At 34.6% G+C, this 21,817-nt stretch overlaps 1 protein-coding gene across 2 annotated transcripts in view; it reads left to right on the forward strand.

Annotated features, from left to right (window-relative positions):
• The first annotated feature begins 250 nt into the window (after positions 1-250).
• The window catches only part of LOC149141079 (L-type lectin-domain containing receptor kinase IX.1-like), a 228,721-nt gene continuing 207,154 nt past the window's right edge, over positions 251-21,817 (forward strand). For both annotated transcript variants that reach the window (XM_089447811.1, XM_089447810.1), the window contains exon 1: positions 251-2,559. In XM_089447811.1, coding sequence (XP_089303937.1) covers positions 447-2,525 — 2,079 coding nt within the window. In that variant the 5' untranslated portion in view covers positions 251-446 and the 3' untranslated portion in view covers positions 2,526-2,559. The remainder of the gene's footprint in view (positions 2,560-21,817) is intronic.

Genomic DNA, 21,817 nt, shown 5'->3' on the forward strand with positions numbered 1-21,817 from the left:
TTATTAATGTTTACCATTACAAAATACTCTTTTAATTCAAAGCACCTTATTTGTGTTGACCAACTTAAAATTCTTTCCCACATTCTTTTTATAACTCACATGTTATCCGATAAACCCTGAAAATTGAAAAGCATCCCAAAAAATGAGTTTGAATTAAGCAATCTTAAAAACCTATCATCTATCAGCTTTTGCATTAATGGCCCCTCTTATTACTTTTCACAACATGTCATCTCTCATTATTTCTCTGAACCTTCCTCCTCTTTCTTATGTCTAATTCTTACCTAATTAGTTCAATTACCGTTATCCCTTCCTTCCTTCCAAAGAAATTGCAAGCGAGGGGAGATTTCCCTCGTACTCGGGCAGCAAAATCGATTCCAGGCAGCAGACAAATCGACTCCAGGAAGCATAATCACACACACGGAAGAAGCAAATCGGTAGGGTAGGTCATGGGTAAGGGCAGAATCTCAAGAATATTATCATCGATTCTCATTGTTACAAGCTCTCTAACTTTGCTTACAGAAGCAGACATGCACTTCGGCTTCTCCTATTTTAATCAGAGCAATCAGGATAATATTGCTACTAAAGGGGATGCAAATGTATTGGAGAACAGATTATATCTTACAAAAAGCACTGTTACTGACAATTTTGATTGGAGCTTTGGTTGGGCTGTATACAAAAATCCAATCACGCTCTGGACTAAACGTTCTGAACAACTTGGCAACTTCCAAACCCAGTTTCAGTTCATTATAAACAACAGATTACAAAATTCCAACAATCTTTCAAGTTACGCAGACGGGCTTGCATTTTTCATGGCGCCATTCGGGTCTGAGCCCCCCGCGAACTGTTGGGGCATGTGGCTGGGTCTGTTCAATGAGACCACCAACGGCAGAAACTCTACACAGACAGTTGCTGTTGAATTCGATACATTCAAAAATGCGAATTCAGACGGGTACCATACCACGAATCCCCATGATCCGAATGATAATCATGTGGGAATTGATGTCAACAATATTACTTCCGTGAAGACCTACTTGGTGCATTCGGACCTGCGTCTTAATGGCAATATAACATGGAATGCATGGGTTGACTATAATGGCACAGAGAAGATGTTACAGGTGTTTCTGGCCGCCAATCATAGTTCCAGACCCTCGGACCCGATTTTATCATACGGAATAGATCTTTCACAGTATCTTCCTGAAAAGGTTCTTGTTGGTTTCTCGGCTTCAACGGGGCTTTCCCACCAACTACACAGTATCATCTCGTGGAGATTTTCAATCCAAACTCCTTGGACTGATCATGGCATTAAACTCTCGGAGATTTTCTGCTTGGTCGCAGTCTCGGCCATGCTTCTCGTGTTATTCTGGTATGTAATAAGGCACATGAAAGCCAGATCATACAGGTTACAGAATAGCATAACTCTTGACCGTGAAATAGATCTAGGCGTACAGGGTTGGCGTGCTCGTGAATATAAATATAAGGAGCTCAGGGCCGCAACAAATAACTTTAACGAAGACCAAAAGCTGGGCGAGGGTGGGTTTGGAAGTGTTTACAAGGGTATTCTCAACGATTCTGGGGAAACCCTAGCTGTGAAACGGATCTCCGCTGGATCGCGACAAGGGAGCAAAGAGTATTTGTCAGAAGTCACCATTATTGGTCAGCTTAGGCACCGCAACTTGGTTCCACTGTTGGGCTGGTGCCACGAGAGACCCGACGAATTGCTGCTTGTTTACAAATTCATGTCCAATGGAAGTCTCGACAAATACCTCTTCAGATCCTCGACAGGACCGGATCCGCCTGCGCAGGAATGGAAGGTTAGATATAAAATAGCATGTGTTTTGGCTCTGGTTCTCATGTATCTCCACGACGAATTTGAACAGCGAGTTGTGCATCGAGATATAAAATCTAGCAACATAATGTTGGACTCAGAGTTCCAAGCGAAGCTGGGTGACTTTGGGTTGGCTCGCATAATAGAGGACGGCCATACTTCGCTTTTCACTGCACCGAGCGGTACTCAGGGGTACCTTGCATTAGAGTGTGTTATGGCGGGTGTAGCTAATGCAGAGACGGATGTGTTCAGCTTTGGAGTAGTTTGCCTAGAAATAGCTTGTGGAAAGCCCGCTTTATACGGGCCTGGCTCTTACTGGCCTTTGGCGGAGTGGGTATGGGATTTGTATGGCAAAAACCGCCTGCTGGAGGCTGCGGACGATAAATTAAATGGTGAGTTCGATGCAGAAGAAATGACTCAGCTGATGGTGGTTGGATTGTGGTGTTGTCAGCCTGAGTGTAAGCAAAGACCCAAAATAAGACAGGTCCTTCAAACGCTCAAGCTTGAAGCTCCACTGCCCAGCCTTCCGCCCACCATGCCCCGATTGCTTCCTTTCCATCATGAATGGCCTTCTGATTCATCAGGTTGCTGTCAATTTCATGATTCAGTCCCCAGGGCTGTTACAGACCCGGGTTTGATATGCGAGACAAGCAAGCTGAACCTGAACGTGGGAGAGACTTCTGTCAGAGTAACGATTTGAGTACCTTACTATGCTTCAGATGGAAATTTACCTGGTGAGTACATGTGACATTTTCCTTCAAATTCAAGAGCAAAATATGGTTTAATTATTTGCCTGTACTTTACTCTACCCCTTCTTTACCCCGGTAATTTCTGTCCTTTAAAGATTTCATCATCCCTTTGGGTCTATTAGAATAATTTGATTCCATCATCCCCTTAGGTCTATGAGCATACCTTGATGTCATTTACTCTACTTTTAGAAATTTATTTTTATATGATGATGTGGAACACATCAACTTCTAGAAATATACTTTTAATCTTTGTGGATATGTTCATGGTCATGTTGTAATAAGGTAAATGCTTTTAAAGTTGTATTTCTAATCTGTGTGGATGTTATTTTATCATGTCCAAGAAGAGTTAAGAGCTATATGGTCATTTCTCTGTATCGTATTCTTTTTTATTATAGATCTTTATTTAGAAATATAATTTTCGATTTTCGATTTTTAGATGGTTGTGTAGTAGTGGGTAATGTACATGATTTTAAAAATATATTTTTAAATTTGTCTTGATGTTATTTTATCATGTCTCGATAGAGGTGAGGATTATATTGCCTTTGGTCGTTATTTATATATATATATATATATATATTACATAAAAAAATATTATATTATTTGCGAAAATTAAATTTATGTGAGAGGATTTGATTATATTTATTTATTTGTTAATTTAAATTATTAAATAAATATATTTTTATTGATTTTATTATTATTATTTTGTTATTGTTTTATAATATATTATTGATGGAGAAGTTTGAAATTTTATCATAAAATAGATTACAATTAAATTTGAAAAAAAAACCAAAAAAACCAATTAGTAGAAAAAGTTTGTAATTTTTTCTTACATAATATTAAGTCCATTATAATCTTATTTCAGATTATTTCTATGTCACACTCTACTTTTCTTAAGGATTTGCAATTTAGCTAAGTCACACATTTGATCCTCTTGTTGGCTAGGCTCTGTTGTGTAGGTTTCTCCTATATCCCGAGTGAGGCAAGTTAGTTTTGTGGCTAAGGTTCAAGAGTTTGTGGCTTTATGATAGTAGATTTAAAAATTTCCTCATATTATTCAATGGGTGGTTTTTCCAATTCCATTGTGACAAGTCACAACTCTCACTCTCTTCTTTGTGGTTTAGTGAGAAAAATGTTTTGAGCCAAGCACATTTCCAAAATGGAAGGATGTAATTCTTTATTTTGACTTGGATTTTTCTTCTTTAGTTTGAAAAAGGTTCATTGGTAAGTTTACTAGACATTGGCCCAATTATACATTTTTTCTGGGTTGAATCTCTAACACTTGGGGCAAAACATGGACTTGTTTGTACTAGTAATGTAGAAAATGTTATTATGCCTTTATTTTTTAAATTCAAAAAGATCTAGTGAGTAAGAAATTTATTGTATATTGAAATAGAAAGTCTACTAGTTGAGAAATGTTCTTGATAAAATAAGACCTAGATCTCAAATATTCTTTAAATAAAATATATAAATTTATATTCCTTATATTTTATCTAAAATAAAGTATCCCAAATCTATTTATATTTATGTTTATATTTTAGTAGATTTAGTATCAAATCTTTTCTCTTTGTCCTTTTATTGGAGGAGGATGATAGTTTTCTTTTTTCTTTTTAAATTTATTATAGCATTTTTCCTTATAGCATGCACTTTAATGTATTTCCATTGCATTATTGAGAACATAGAAAAAAATAATTTTTTTGGGTGAAAGTTTAAAAAACCCTATTATATTTATTTCCAAAAAAAAAACTTTATAATTTTTTTATAATTATTTATAATATGAATTAATTTAAATCATATTTGACCCTAATTTTGTTGTATCAAACTTGTTAAGTATAATAATCTTTTATATTCTGTATTTTTCAAATTCTAAATAGGAATAAAGTTAACTTTGAAATTTTATTTAATTGAAACATTTTATAGAGAAGTTTAGAAAAAATGCTTAATATTTACATATTGAATTTTTAAAAATTATATATATGTACATGGATAGATGAAGATTGTGTGTGGATGAATGGATGGTAAAGTTATTATTCATGTGATATGGATCTAATTATGATGGTTATTATTATAATTTCTAAAATTTTTTAATAGATAAAATTAATTAAGAAAAAATAAATTTTAAATTTTATAGTTTGTATAACACTTGATAACATAATTTTTCCAATTAAACTATCTCCAAAATTACATATTATTATTTTTTTTACTTAAATATTCAAAAAAACATTATTATAGAAGAAGTATTTTATTTGTATAAAATACTTGTCCTGATGATGAACTACACTGGTTGTTTCGAAACGCGTGACAAATAGTATTTCGTGTGATTTTCGCAGAAAAATCTTTTGTAAACTTGATATGGATCACAGAAGCCTCAACTATATATATATATATATAATGATAAGTGGAGTTGAAGCTTACTTAAATATTCAAACAAACATTATTATAGAAAAAGTATTTTATTTGTATATTGAAAAAATTAATATGTTTATATTAATTTTGTATAAATTTATAACTATTTTATTTAATTGTTTATGTTTTATAATTATTTTATTAAAAATAATTATTACATATAATTTCTCAAATGTAATTTTTTTTAATTAAATTAACTTAATTTTTTAAATTATTAAATTAATTATGAATATTTTATATTGAAATTAATAATTTAGATTAATTTTTTAAACATATTAAAATTTAATATTAGGAGAACATTTTCCATAATTCTCAACCTAATTAACTTAATTTTTTTAAATATTAAAATAATTATTAATATTTTATATTAAAATTAGTAATTTAAATTACTTTTTTAAAAATATTAAAATTTAATTTTTTAAATTATTAAAATAATTATTAATATTTTATATTAAAATTAATAATTTAGATTAATTTTCAAACATATTAAAATTTAATACTAAGAGAACATTTTCTATAATTCTCAACCTAAAAACAAAATAAATATAAATTTAGTTTTAGTGATTTAACTTTTAAATTGTTGTTTTCATTTTTATTGTTTTTGGTAAAAAGATAATATGATTCTAGACAAAGAGATTTATTTTTCTTTTTCTATATTTATATGAAAACTATATTATATTTATATTAATATTAATATTATATAAATAAAAGTGTATTTATCCTTAACTAAAGTTATTTAAAAAGAATTAGAGTATCCTCAGTATGACTGAGGATTTTCTTTTACCTAACTTATATTACTTTAATAACTTTCATCAAGTAGACGTAAAACATCGAGAAATATAATATTTATATTATTTTAATAACTTTCATCAAGTAGACGTAAAACATCGAGAAATATAATATGGCTAGGCGTGGTTTAACTAAAGTTATTTAAAAAGAATTAGAGTATCCTCATTATGAGGAAGGATTTTCTTTTACCTAATTTATATTATTTTAATAACTTTCATCGAGTAGACCTAAAACATCGAGAAATATAATATGACTAGGCGTGGTTTATCTGGGCCTTGGTTGAGAGGATGTCTCCACTTTTTACCTCTTCTGAAGAGGGTTTTTAATAATAATAATCTTTAATAAAAATGAGATGGTTAATTTTTTCATGTAAGTAAAAGGGGCCATTAATAGGTTTTTTTAATAATAATAATCTTTAATAAAAATGAGAGGGTTAATTTTTTCATGTAAGTAAAAGGTGCCATTAATTTTTATAGTGCTCTTTGGTCATCGTAATTTTTTAATTTTTCTTTAAAAGTTTGCAGTATTGCTCTAAATTATGTAAGGATATTTTTATTTTCTATTAGGTTGATCACCATGACATAAATATAACATGGTGTTGTAAACATTATGAATATTTTTATTTTTGTAGTTGATAAAATGATGATGATAAAGATTGACATATATGAGTACCACTATAATTGGGTAAAAGTATGGGGTCTACAGGTTTTTCTATATTCCTTAAAGTATCATATTTTATCATTTCACCTTATTAAAGCCATGGGTAGCAATTACTATAGTTAAGTTATCACTCCTACACTTTAGCAATGTGTCTCCAATACATTCTTATAACATATAGTAGAGGGAATTTCTACTTGGAGGGAAATGCATGAGAATTTGAGGGAAATAGAGAAGGGGAGAGAAATGTAAGGAGGGTATATTTGCAAAGAATATTAGTAGGAACTAGAGTATGAGGATGAGATAGATGATACCAACAACGGAATTAAGTGTATTTCTTATTGAAAGAGCCATGAAATCAAGAAATATACAAGTTTTTTTTTACTCCGTTGAATTTTAAGGGATTGAGAAGCAAAGACCAAAGTTTTCTTGTGATGTGAGAGACAAGTAATGTGGGTACCTATTACTGCTCTACCTTTTACAAAATTTGGTAGTGGAAGTTATCTTAGTTGAATTCCTTGTAGATTAAACTCAAAACTATTGTTCTTAGCTTTCTACCATTTAGAAAATTTTGAGGTAAAAAGTGGGCCTCAAAATAAAAAATGAACTAAAACAGTCAAACTTTAAAAATTCAATAAGATTAAATATGATTATGTCATCCCCAAGAGTACGTATTTTTGGAGTGAAATGAAGAAAATTGTTATTTTCATATTACTATGGTTGGTGGTATTGTTAGAATTTAGAACCTAATGATAACCCATAGTTTCCATTGTTTTATAATCGATGTTTCAAATGTAAATCATAATTCAACGTCAAGGTTTGAACATTTTTTTAAAATTTTATTTTCAGCTTATCTCCTCATAGGAATACTCAAATGTCAAGTATAGACACCTATTTATTCCACATCCAGTGAATATCCACTCTACATAATTTTGGGTAGATATACATAGAAAGAAATTGAAAATATAAGAAAAATATGTTTATTGAAATAAACATGTTTTCTTAATGTATTTCCAATTTTTTCATTGTGGATCTACTCAAAAGTATGCAAAATACATATTCATGAGATGTAGAATTTAATTCTACGTACAACTAATGTATGAAATTTGATTAAATCTATAATAATATAAGCCATAAATACAGCCAAAAAATGTACTTTTCTCTATTTTCCTTTAAAAATTCAAAACTCTTAATTTATTATTTTGACCGTTATTATATTACTTTCCTTAGGAGGCTTATTTTAGACATTGAAATTCCCCTAATGGTCTCTATCATAGATTGGCTAGGGGGTGGATTTCTACGACAAAGAAGCTACAATTGGGTGGAGATAACTTAGTCTACTTGGTTTTATTGTTCATCTTAATTATGGTCATACAGATCATTATTTCTACATATTTTAATTCTTTATATGATTCTAGTTAATGACTCTAAATATGTTATGCGCAAACAAAAGGAAATTTATTGTGTATTTTGAATTTTTTGATGTGTACAATTTAATTTATTTTGTTAGAAGTATTGTTTGCTATATAATTTTGTATTTTATTTTCTATATCCACTATTGAAGAGATGAAATACAATAAGGGTTTTAAATATAGCATCATATGTCTCCTTTTATGTTATTATAAGACAACATAGATTGAAAGAGTGAATTAACCCTCGTTCTCTTAAATTGCATCATTTCACACCTCAATCCTATCAATGTTCATATGATTTATTGTTCAGTTGTAGATGGTTTCTTGTGTCTCTATGGACATGGAGTCTCCCATTAGAAAATGAAACCAACATCTATTAAATTGAAAACTGACATATTTTTCCAAATTTCCTCATTCTAGTTTTCCAACGTGCATTATTGATATTTTAGGTCTTATCCCTTGATCATATGGGCGAATGGTGGCCATAATTGATACTATAGAGGAAAGGGGACTAAAATGTGGAGGTCTCATTATTAGATCTATCTCATTAGTAACACTTTTAGGATTTTTCGGTATCTAGATATCTAAATATTTGGGCATCCATAAGTTTATTTAACATCCAAAGGAAATTATGAATAATGAAGGGTTGAATGGGAGGCCCCTAGTAATAATAAATTATATATAAACTTTCATGCATATTCTAGTGAATAGCTCATCCTAAAAGATCTGAAAAAATTAGAATAAAATATGAAATTTATAGTTTGACGGATAATGTTTCCTTATATTTTTATATTTATTAATTTTTTTCCTATGAATGTAATAGATCAAATGTAAATAATATAGAACAATAAAATATAAAGACACACCAATTACAAATTAAAACAAAAATATGAATTGGGAAACCATCTTGGGAAAAATCCCAACTAGAAAATGAGGTTTGTCTTCTCTCTTTTGTCTCAGCAAGCACAAAGGAGAAAGAAATCTCAATGGAGTTTCATGAGACCCATGGCCCATGGGATGTTGCAAAGCACAAATAACATTTTTTATGCTCCCTAGATATCCACACTTACCTAATCTTCTCTACCATGGACCAAAATGAAAGAAGATATAATATAACCTCTTTTCCTCTTAGTGGTTTGCTTACAAAATAGCTCAATATCAAACTAAGGGTTAAATTTGACCCATTCAACCATGAACATTAGTTACAATTTGACCCTTATATACTCTTATTCCTAGTCCTCATGTGGATATTCCATTTTCCATGAGTAATATGGGATAACATGACATATTCTTGAATTATGGTGGTCAAACATGATAGGTCAACTTTTGAGAGGCATATATTTTACATTTCAACTACTGTTGGTGTGATTCTTAGACCACTGGAAAGGTATTTGTGTGAAAAATAGTATCATGGTATGTGATTCTTTAGTGGAATAGTATTCCCCAAAAATATTGTCATTTACTCCATCAAACTAGCCTTGAAAGGATTTTTAAGCTAATTTTCCAAACTAGGACCCACCACTAAAATTGCTCTTGTAAGTTAATTTCTCTAATTTTTTCAATCTAAAATTATTGATATGGATGAAAACCAATATAATGACCAAATTTTGATCATAACTCCCCATTTCAGGAGGATTATGGCCCCAAAAAAGTGTTTACTAAAAAAGGTGAGGAAATGTTTCCTCTACCTTCTACATGGAGTACCATTTAGCCTTGCTTAGAAGTTGTCCTTTGAACCCAATCTATCGAAAGTCATGCTAACCATAAATTTTAGTTATGGAACTATTCTATAAGAATGTATCCTCTATTAACTCTACCTAAGCATATAGATCTAAATCAACTATTGAAGGTAAGACTTGCACCTCTTCCTAATCCGAAATGGAAGGCTTGTATAGTTTTAGGTTTTCCATATTCTCTAATGAGTAAACGCACATGTTTAGGGGTACACTGAGTGTGTAGCCATTATTTACCACCTTCTCCAGTATCTAAAAAGGAAAACATCATAGAGCCTTGATTTTCTTACCATTATCTTGTAGCCTCACCATGTTCAACTATGACCATACTCTGTATACCACTCTGAATAACTTATCTTTTCTATTTTGATCATGCCCATCCTTATAATTTTCCTATGACTAATTTAGTGTCTATTATACTTGTATATGGATATTTATGATCTTCTTAACTAATTTATTTCCCTTAAATCATCATTTGTGAGATCCTCCCTCCCTCATCCTTGTTTACTATACACAATATCCATATGCTAAGGTGTAAATGTAAAAAAGAAAGTTCAAAATGAGGACCTAATACTAGAATTGTGGACTTCTCTATTGTAAGAGTCTTATATGTTGATTTGTGTGTAGCTTGGGAGGTACTCCAAGGCCCGATGTTCGAGGTTTGTAGGTCAAAGTGCCACAATTGGACTTGTGGGCTTGAGGTCCAAGCTTGGGGTTTTCCACCGATCATGATTTGGGACAAAACTATGATGGACGTATGACATGTGATGGATTAGGATAATATTTCTCGGTGATATGATTCCAATGCATTGAGAATCATCTGAATCCAAGTTGTCGTTAGAGAGAAATGAATTTTCGAAGTTGACTAATTAATTATTGGTTACCAAGTCATGTACGCTTGGTGTAAACATAGTCCAATAGAAGGGCCTCTTCATCAATTCATTGAGACCTCATATGTGTATAAATATGAGGTAAAGTATTGTGTTTTAGAGCATCCAAGAGAGAAATACATCCTCTGAAATTTTGATCGAGAAAAGAAGGTCTAGACGTAGCAAGAAGAGAGTCAAAGGCACAACATGAGGAGGTCTAGAAGGCAACGTGATATTCTCGGTTTGTTGTAGGTTACAGTGTGGTGAGAAAGGGTTGTTTTGAGGCATGAATTGGGCCATTATTGGGTTCTTTTGTTGGGTAGAGAAGCTCGCAAATTTGGAGGACAAACAAAGTTGTTTTGAGGGAAGTTTGTGGAGGTATGGAGGGAGGCCAAAGGCTACAGTAGCTACTATGCTAGGTTGTAGGGCATAGACAGTAGCTAGGCCATCCTCTAGTGTTGTGTTTGGGTGATACAAGGCACAAAGGGGTAACATAAGTGTGGAGGGGATTTCTCGTTGAGTTGTGTGGAGGTTGAGGGAAGTGTGGTGACAACAACATTTGTGGAGGTGTATTGGGTCAAGATGTGACCAGTATTTGAATCAGTTAAGGTCAAACTATGGAAGTCAAGGAGGAGGGGTAGATATGATCATTAGATTCCCTACACTAGTGATAAATTCCATAGTGATTGAGTAGCAGACTTGCAGTAGAAGGTTGTTGTACATTGTGTCAAAGTGTTGACCATTGCTTGGGTTAGTTTGTGGGCTGCTTGTAGGAGGTCTTAGGAGTTGTTTAGAGGAGCCCACGTGGATAGTTGGGAGGCCTACCAAGAAGCCAATGTGACAGTAGGCACATAAGATTGGAAGGAAAGAGTACAACAACAAGGTGTGTTGCATATGGACCCATGCATGATGGATTGATGGTGTCCTAGGCAAGGACACATTGATGTGCCTAGATTTGTGCAATAGATCCTCTATTTCATAAGAAAAGGGAAAATTGGAGAAGCTTGTGGGAAGCCATGTGTAAGGGTCTCCCAAGTGTGGGGATGCCCTAACTAGGTGCACATGCTATAGCGTGGACTTGGTCTCTCATGGACTATTGGAGGGTAGCGTGAGAGAAGACTAAGTGTGGATGAGATTGGGCACTTATGATCTACTAGATGACAATGTGTTAGTGTCCAAGTTGGAGCCTAGTGAGAAACACCTTGATGGACAAAGGTAGTTGCGAGAGAGGTAGTTCTTGAGCTCAAAGGTTGATGAACCAGAGGAGCAGTTGTGGAGCCCAAGACTTGTGTGTGGAGAAGGACTTCTATAGCAGATGTTGGGCAGTCCTCCTAGCCCATGTTCATTGTGGGAGATGGACATCTTGCAGTGATAGTTGGAAGCCCTCCATGCCCTATGTTATTCTTCATCAGAGCAACACAGAAAGACCATAGTGGGTTGAAGTCCCTGAGTAGCTGAGGAGCAGTAGTGGCAAAGTTGAGCATTGTTCACAAGAGGAGCTGTGAACAACTCAATAGGAGGCTCGATTTATTGTGGCCTTCATGGACGAAGGCACAACTAGAGAGAATATTAGATAGCCGAGATTCAAAGGCCATATGGACTTGGAGTATTGATAGAGGCAAGAGCTACATATTGGGAACCGTAGGACCGGGCAGGTACTGGGTACGATGAAGGCATTTGTGAGGAGCTCTACATCATCTAGATGGTTAGAATATCCTGTTGAGGGAAGATTGGTTATCGATGGACTAACACCAAACCCCAATTTTGTGTCTTGTACTAAGGTCCATTAGCCCTTGTACATGAGCAATAGATTCTTGTATTATATGTTGTTAATATAACGAAGTTGGGTTAAAAAATTAAAAAGTTGTCTATTTTTTGTGCATGTGTGATTTACTGCTTTATATTTTCATTGTGAAAATATTTTATGGTTGATATTCTTGGTTTGGTAGTGTCAGTTATTTTAAGACTCTAACCCAGACCCAAGCTTGTGGAAATTCAGCATGGTATCATAGTGTGTCTAAGTTACTTTGAGGGACAGAGAATCAAAGTGTGCATAATGAAGCAACTCAGAGGGAGTTGTTAGTGTAAAGATCATGGAGCAGAGGGTTTAGCTAGAGACATGGATATGTGGTGTCGATAAACTACATGATGAGATGGGTTGGACTTCTAGTGTATCGGTGGTTAACCTGGTGCACTTCAGTATGTTGTGTGGCAGTTTGTATATCATGGACTTCCTATGTCTTGTTATGGATGGTTGGGACAACTCAACGGTTTCTTTGGTATGGGAAAGATTAGGTTGATCGAGATGGATTCATGTGATGGACAACAAGTTGGCAAGCCAGAATCTTCATCGGATCATGATGTTGCATATCTGAGATTAGAAATCCATGAGGATGAGTGTTTGCAGGACTGAACCAATGGAGATCGTGTAGGCTTAGAGGGAGTCTAGCCTCAGAGGGAGTAGCCCTATGGAGGTTTTGGTATATTCAGGTTCAGAGATGATGAGGCAGAGGCACTACCAAGATTATGGAATTCATTCTACAGGGTATGTTATAGTGATGGATGCCAGATGAGCTATTGTCATCTCCAAATGATGATGGTTACCTCCTAGTCTTCGAAGTACCTCCCTCACTAAGATGGAGTGTTGATTTTGTGTAGCTTTAGAGGTACTCCAAGCCCTGGTGTTCGATGGTTGGAGGTCAAAGTGCCACAAATGGGCTTGTGGGCTTGAGGTCCAAGCTTGGCAGTTTTTCACCCATCATGATTTTGGCCAAAACCATGATGGAGGTATGACATGTGATGGATGAAGATGATAGTGCTTGGTGACACAATTCCAATGCATCAAGAATTTTCTGAATCGAAGTTATTGTTAGAGAGAAATGAATTTTTGAAGTTGACTAATTAATTATTGGTTACCAAGTCATGTAGGCTTGGTGTAAATGTAGTCCAATAGAAGGGTCTCTTCATCAATTCATTCAACCCTCATATGTGTATAAATATGAGGTAAATTATTGTGTTTTAGAGAATCCAAGAGAACAATACATCCTCTGAAATTTCGATGGAGAAAAGGTATAGTTGTAGCAAGAAGAGAGTCAAACGAACAACGTGAGGAGGACTAGAAGGCAATGTGATATTATCTGTTTGATGTAGGTGACAACATGGTGAGAAAATGTTGTTTTGATGCGTGAATTGGGTTTCTCTTGGGTGCCTTTTTTGGGTAGAGAAGGTCACAGATTTGGAGCCTACAAACAAATTTGTTTTGAGGGCAGTTTGTAGAGGTTTGGAGGGAGGACGAAAGCTATAGCAACTGTTGTACTAGGTTGTGGGACATAACCAGCAGCTAGGCCATCCTTTGGTGCTTTGTTTGGGTGATACAAGGTACAAAGGGGTAGCATAAGTGTGGAGGGCCTCTCCCTTAGAGAACTGAAACCCTAGAAGGTCTTGCTTGTTGAGTTTCATAGAGGTTGAGGGCAGCATGGTGTGCCTTAACTAGTAGTGCAGCAGTACAATAGTGCATCGTAGTGAAAACAATGTTTGTGGAGGTGTATTGGTTCAAGATGTTACCAGTATTTTGATCAATTAAGGGCAGCCTGTGGAAGTCAAGGAGGAGGGGCAGATATGATGATATGATGATTGAGCAACAGAATTGTAGTAGAAGATTGTTGTGCAATGGGTCAAAGTGTTCACCATTGCTTGGGTCAATTTGTGGGTTTCTTGCAAGAGGCCTTAGGAGTTGTTTGGAGGAACCCACGTGGATAGTTGAGAGGCCTACTAAGCAGCCAAGGTGACAATAGTCACATCATATCATAAGGAAAGAGTATAACAGTAAGGTGTATTGCAGATGGACCTGTGTATGATGGACCGATGGTGTCCTAGGCAAGGACACATTGATGTGACCAGATTTTTGCAATAGCTCCTCTATTGTAGATGCAAAGGGTGGATTGGAGAAGCCTATGGGCATCCATGTGTAAGGGTCTCCCAAGTGTGGGGATGCCCTAAGTAGGTACAGATGCTACATCATGGACTTGGACTCTCATGGATTGTTAGAGGGTAGCGTGATAGAAGACCAAGTGTGGACGATATTGTGCAATTATGGTCTACTGGAGGATAGTGTGTTAGTGTCTAAGTTGGAGCCCAATGACCAACACCTTGATGGATAAAGGTAGTTGCGAGAGATGCAGTTCTTCAGCTCAAGGGTTGATGAACCAGAGGAGCAGTTATGGAGCTCGAGACTTGTGTGTGGAGAGGTACTTCTACAATAGATGATGGGAAATCATCCTAGCCCATGTTCATTTTGGGAGATGGATATATTGGAGTGATAGGTGGCAGCCCTCTGTGCCCTATGTTTGTCTTATTCAGAGTAGTGCAGGAAGACCATAGTGGGCTGAATTGCCTGAGTAGTTGAGGAGCAGCAGTGGGCATATCGAGAGTTGTTAACAAGTGGAGTTGTGAACAACTCGATAGGAGCCTCGATGTGGTATGGCCTTGATGGAAAAAGGCACAATTAGAGAGCAGATTAGATAGCCAAGATTCAGTGGCCAGATGGGCTTCAAGTATTGATAAAGGCAGGAGCTACAGATCGGGAGCTGCAAGACTGGGAAGGTACAGGGTATGACCAAGGTAGCTGTGAGGATCTCTACATCAGCTATACTATTAGAGTATCTATTTGAGGGCAAATTGGTTGTCGCTAAACTGAAACCAAACTCTTGTTTTGTATCTTGTACTAAGAGCAATTGTCGTTGGTACGGGAGCTCTATACTGTTGTATTATATGTTCTTAATATAACGAAGTTGGGTTGAAAAATTAAAAAGGTATCTATGTTCCGTGCATGCGTGGTTTATTTCTTTATATTTCCATTGTGTGAAGTAGTTTATGGTTGTGATTCTTGGTTTGGTAGCATCAGTGATTTTAAGAATCTAACCTAGACCCAAGGCCGTGGAATCTCAACATTATATATACTATATTTTCATCCAAATCCTTCAATTTCTTTTTATTGTAACCCACCAAAAGTTTCACCAAAGTCATGTTGACTACTTCGGTGATATCATGGAGTTGAGTTACACTTTTTGGCAAGAGAGGGCATGTTTAGGTGGAAAAAATATGGTTAAATTTTTTTCTTTCCCATTTATCTATGGATGGAATGATATAGAACTCTTCAAGTTCATATTCATCTTCTCCCACAATGTATTCCAAAATGCACTAATAAGTCTAGTGCCCCTATTTGAAATGATGATCTTTAGTATCCCGAAGTACACCTAGACTTGTCCAAAGCACAAGTCTGTTACTTCTTTCCCATTGATGCTCTTTTTACATGAAATTATAGTGCATATATTTCTAAAGCTACCACCTATTATGAATAGGTAGTCATGCCCCTTTCTAGTTGTTGTTAAACTTCCAACAAATTAGGACTTCTTTACCAAGAATGAGTGGGTATAGTTAAGGGGTGGTATAAACCTTATTTCTTGTCACTAGGATTCTTGGTACAACAATATATAGATCATATTAAAAATCCAGTTTCATCCTCTTTCATCTTGGGCCAATATGCATACCTCTACAAACTGGAAACATTATTCCCAACACCAAAATTCCCTACAACCTTAGAGGTGTGAGCCTATTGGAATGTGTAGACCAGAATGAAAGAATGGGAATGGGTTCTTTTCATTAAATATGATACACATGTAAATACAATATTATTCCCATTGAATTCAACTTCTAATTTTTTCTAGACTTCTAGGAACTTTCCACATTCCACATCGTAACCCTAATAGATTAGGTTACCAATAGAGCCTTTCTAATCAATTGTGGTCACTCACCTTTAGGAACACGTGGCTCATCTAGCTTATAGAGTAACCCATTACACAGACTATAATAAATGGTCTTATATCTATTTTAGTCATGACTTTGGATTTGTAACTACTAAAACACCTCCTTGACATCCTCATCCTTTATATATGATTCTCTATATGGAACATGAGTGAAAGGATCCATGTGCATCAACGTTTTCAAATATTTCATTCTTGATGTGAGTGGCCTTGAAATAATATTAACCAACTTGTTTATGTCATGCTTCCTCTACTTGATCACTAAAAGAAATTATTGTGAAAGCCTCATCTACTTGTAATTTCTAGTATGTTTCAATTTCTGGTCTCTTCATCCCACAGATAGAATTCAAAACTTATTATGTGGGAGAATGCGTAGAGTGTATGAATGAAACAAGTGCTCAAACCAACAGAAATGGAAATGAACAACAAAGATATGAAACAGTCAGGAAAGAATAGTAAATCTTAGGGGAAGAGAGAGAACATGCATTACATCTCATTGAGAGAAGAACTCAAGATGTTGCAGACCCAGAGAAACATTATGTGTAGAGATGAAAAGAAAAATAAAATAAAATTATAGGTAAAAATTTGATAGGCTCTGGGAAGGATGTAGAGGTGATAGGCTTTGGAAAATTCCCAAACTTGACCCACTCTAATACCATTGTTGTAATGTGTAGACCAAAATTAAAGAATAGGCATGAGTTTCCTTTAATTAAATATGATATACATATAAATACAGTATTATTACCATTGGATTCAATTTCCAAGATTTCTTGAACTTCCAGTAACCATCCACATTCCACACCATAACCCTAATGGATTATGTGTCCAATATTCCCCCCTTAACCTGAAGTGGTGAATAAGATTCCAAGAAGAGAGCTAAAACACAAAAATGCATGGTAGATAATGGTTGAATTTTCTCTCTAAAATGGTGGTTTAAAGAAGACCAAAAACCAAATGGGGAACTCAAGGTCTCTACTAGGGATGGTTTAAGATTGATCACCAACTCTAAAAATGAAGCTCAAAGAAGTTTATAGAAGAATTATAAATATGGATAGAAGTTGAAACCTTCTGGTGGTGGAAGTGATCCTTGATTTTGGTTTGTTAATAACCATAAACTATAGAAAATAGTGGTTTGAATTTGACCAGAAACTATTGGAACTTCACTCCAGGGCTCAACAGTTCATGAAACAATTCCAAAAATAGAAATAATTTGTTGTCTTCTAATGATTGGAAGTGATCATATATGATGATTTGAAGATAACCACATATTTATGTCAATGTGTAGGTAACCAAAAACTAATGTTGGTTGAAGATAATCACAAACGAATGTCAGTTTGAAGATGATCACAAACTAAATCACACTCATAACTTTGAGTCTAGTTGCAACTCTAATTATTGTTTAGGCTTGAGGCTCTAGGTTTGGTTCAATCTATGGCTCAGTCTCTTTGAAACTAGTAGTTGATCGTCAATTCCCCCTACTAGATACAAGGCGAGAAGATGATACCATTGTTGCTCAAGTTTTCTTGTACATGAATGATTAATAGGGCTTCAAAACTAGAAGCGTCACAATCAATCTAATCTTATCCCTTATAAAGTGAGAGGATGAATATGTTTCTAGAATGTTCACATGGATGAAGATAAAAAAATATATGATCCTCTATGTGATCAACTCAATAGTCTTATCTCTAGATGTTTATTAGATATCATAATGACCCAAGTCATGCTTGGGCTCACATTAATAAGAGAAGACAAACTCTCCACTCTCTTCAAAGTCATGAGAAAACTTGGATGCATGAACAAGAAACAATTTGTTTTCTTAAATAATATAAGTTCAATTGAATTAAATATGTCAATGAACATGAACATATGGATTACAGAGAGTGAAAATGTGTAGAAATTAACAAATAGGAATAATACTGTAAGAATACCAGACATTTTAAAAACTAAAAAGAATAGGTGTTTTAAAGAAATTGTCCTTTAAGTTTAAATAAATTGTCATTCAAACCTTAAACCCAAGGTATGATAAACCCTAGGATTGGGCTAGTAACACCACATATAGATGTTGGAACCATTCTAATAGTGATAACACATGTCTATTTCATATAAAATATGAGTAAAGAGCTCTTGAATAATAGCGTATGACTTTGGCAAAGAAAACCAAATGATTTAAATATTAAAGCATAGTTGAAGAGTACCCACACATCCATTTTTAAGAATGAACTTATTAAATCCATTTGGAATTTTGCAATGTGGAATAATATTGTGTCGAGCATCAAACATGGAAACCACATATGGCTAATTAATTCCTTTCTTATCAAGGGAATTTGCAACACAATTCTCCTAGTGAGGCACATGCAGCACCTCATAACTCTCAAAATTTCCAAGGAGAGACCAAAGGATGTTGTAATACCTAGCCAATCTCTACCTCATAACCCTATACTTCCTATTCACCTATTTGCAAATGAGTTCACTATCTCCATGTGCTTTAATGTCAGTGATACCATGGTCAAGAGAATGGTACAATCTAACAATCAAGACCTTGCATATTTCTGTGTTATTCATCAATTTGTAGCCAAGACTATGATAGAATCTCTCAATCACTTCACCATTACTATCTATCAATATATATCCAATACCTATAGCAAATGTTGACATATGCATGGGTTCACTAAAAATTGTGAAGGGATAACACTGAGTAAATCATTTTTCATCCCACATGTAGGCTCGAAACATTATTATGTGGGATAATACATAGATCTCAAGACTAATAGAAGAACTTAGGCCAAACTAAGTGGTAGTGAGAAACAAAGATATGAAACACTCAAAAAATAATAGTAAATAATATGGGAAGAGAGAGAATGACGATTACAACTCATGGAATGAAGCACTAAAGATGTTGTAGAGGTAGAGAAATATTATGCATAGAGATGAAAATCTAAGTAGAGAAAAGGAAGATACAGAGTTGATAGGCTTTGTGAAGGATGTAGAGCTTACATCTTCTATAAAACACCCAAGCCTAGCCTTCTATAATACCATTTTTGGAATGTGTAAACCAGAATGAAAGAATGGGCATGAGTTACATTTCATTAAATATGATACACATATAAATACAATATTATGATTGTTGGATTAAAATTCCGAATCCCACAACATAACCCTAAAAGATTAGGTGTCCAATAGAGACTCTCTAATAAATTATGGTCACTCATCTTTAGGAACACATAGTTTGTCTAGCCGATAGAGTAACCCTTTACGGAGATGATAATCAATAGTGTTATCTCCATTTTAGTCATGAATCTGGCTTTGCAACTACTAAAACACCTGCTTAAAGTCCTCATCCTCTATATATTCTTATCTATATGCAACATGGGTGAAGATATTCATGTGCATAAAACTTTTTAATGTGATTTTTGATGAAGGAGGCCTTGAAAGAATATCATTTGACTTGTTTATGTCATGCTTCTTGTACTTTATCACTAAATGGCACAATTTTGAAAGCCCCATCTACTTGTAATGTCTAGTTTGTTGTAACTTAATTTACATCTATAAGTATTGTATTGGTGGGTGATATGTGTGGATGACTATCTTCTTTCCCATTATATAGTATTTCCATTCTTTGACAACTTCTGTTAGGGAATAAATATCCTTGTCATAGGTAGGGTAGTTGAGAACCGCCCCATGAAACACTTCAAAAGGGTAGCATATAAGCCTTCCTCCCTCCATAAATATCACTCCCATAACATACCCACTCACATCTATATCAACTTTGATGTGATACTACATTTTTGGTAATGCAAGAAGCATTTCTTGAATCATCCTCTTCTTCAACTCCTCAAAATTCCTTCTCGTTACCCTTCCATAAATTGAAACTCTTGTCATCAGTTGTTACTGTAGGATTGGTATTCTTATTGATGAAAATGAGACTATGCATTTCCTCATGTAATATCCTACCCAAATGAAACTCCTAACATTAGAAACATTAGTAGTCATCAACCACTTCATGATGGCCTCCATCTTGGTAGGGTTATCATAAGCTCGCCTCCACCAATCACATAGCCTAAATACACTAAATACTTCTATTTAAACTCACACTTTTTGAGATATTCTAGAAGTTGGTGCTTTATCAATGTCTCTAGCATGTACATAAAGTTTGAGATGTTCTCCTCCTAGGTAGCATTGTATACTACTATATCATCTAAATAAACAATAAAAAATGAATCTATATATGGGAAAAATATATCATTCATTAATTTAATGAATGTAGTTGGTGCATTAGATAAACCAAATGGCATGACTAACCGCTTAGACAAACATTGTCTAATTTTGAAGGTTCTCTTCTAGATACCTTCTTCTTTGATTCAAATTTGGTGATACCCTAATTTTAATAAAACTTGGAGAATTATTTTTCCTACTACAAATAGTCCAATGTATCATCAATTTTGGACAGAGGGTGCCTATTATTGAGCATATTTTTTTTCATTCCATATAAATAATGCATATTCACCAAGTCCCATCCTTTTTAGGCATAATTATGATGGGTGACTCACATGATGAGGTAATTTTTCAAATAACACCATGCTCCACCAATTGTTTCAATTGCTTCTTCACCTAATTTTCTTCTAGAATGGATTGCATGCATAGATAAATGTTTGGCATTGGGGAATTTGGAAAAAAATGGATCTCATGCTCCACTTCCCTCTTAGGTGGTTTCCCTTTACGCTCATAGAAAATTCATTTGTATGCATGTACCAACTCTTCCATTTGTTGTATCTATTCCTATGTGCACCCCTCTAGGGGTTCCTTTACTCTCAATGACTCTTCTATAGACAAATTTTAAAAATAGTAAAACATACTTCTTGCTAGAGTTAATTACTTTCTTAGCTTGCTCGGAACTTACTAGTGAAATTTTAGACTTACTATTGTGCACATTGATGATGAAACTTTTTCCATCATTGTTAACATTATACTGGTTAGCTCTATATGTGAATATTATATCCCACGTGCACATATAAGGACTCCTAAACAAAAATTCACATACATCAAGTGGAACTACATCCAATTCTACTTCATCAATAAAATCAACACATAGAAAATATTATTTTGAATTGTTTTATTAGCGTACTTATTTAGGCATCCCAAAGAATATGGGATAGGATGATCTTGAGCCTCCAATCCTAGTTTTTTGACCAACTTTTTTGCAATGAGATTTTCATGTGCGTTGGCTTGTATGGGCTTGACCTAGGTTCAAAAGTGATTATCCAAGAAATCCCGGTACTACTGGCCCTTTTTGGCAATAGTCTGCTGAGTGCGGACTGAGGTCTCACTCGAAGTAGTATGGGAGGGTGCTAGAACCAGGTTTTCGCACCCTGGGGATGTCTAATGAGCTTTTGGAGGTCCACAGTTTGACCATGTGCACACTTTGCTATGCACAATTATTAGTCCCTCACAACCTATGATGCTACCTCCACGCAGCCTTGCTCGAGGCACAATCCATAATATACCCAAGTTCCTTACTATTTACCCTGTTATTACCTGACTAATTAATGTATTTGTGAGAC

Source organism: Pinus tabuliformis, chromosome X (genome assembly GCF_031772625.1).
Source record: "Pinus tabuliformis cultivar Carrire ecotype Pingquan chromosome X, CPIR1, whole genome shotgun sequence".
Classification (NCBI taxonomy): Eukaryota; Viridiplantae; Streptophyta; class Pinopsida; order Pinales; family Pinaceae; genus Pinus; species Pinus tabuliformis.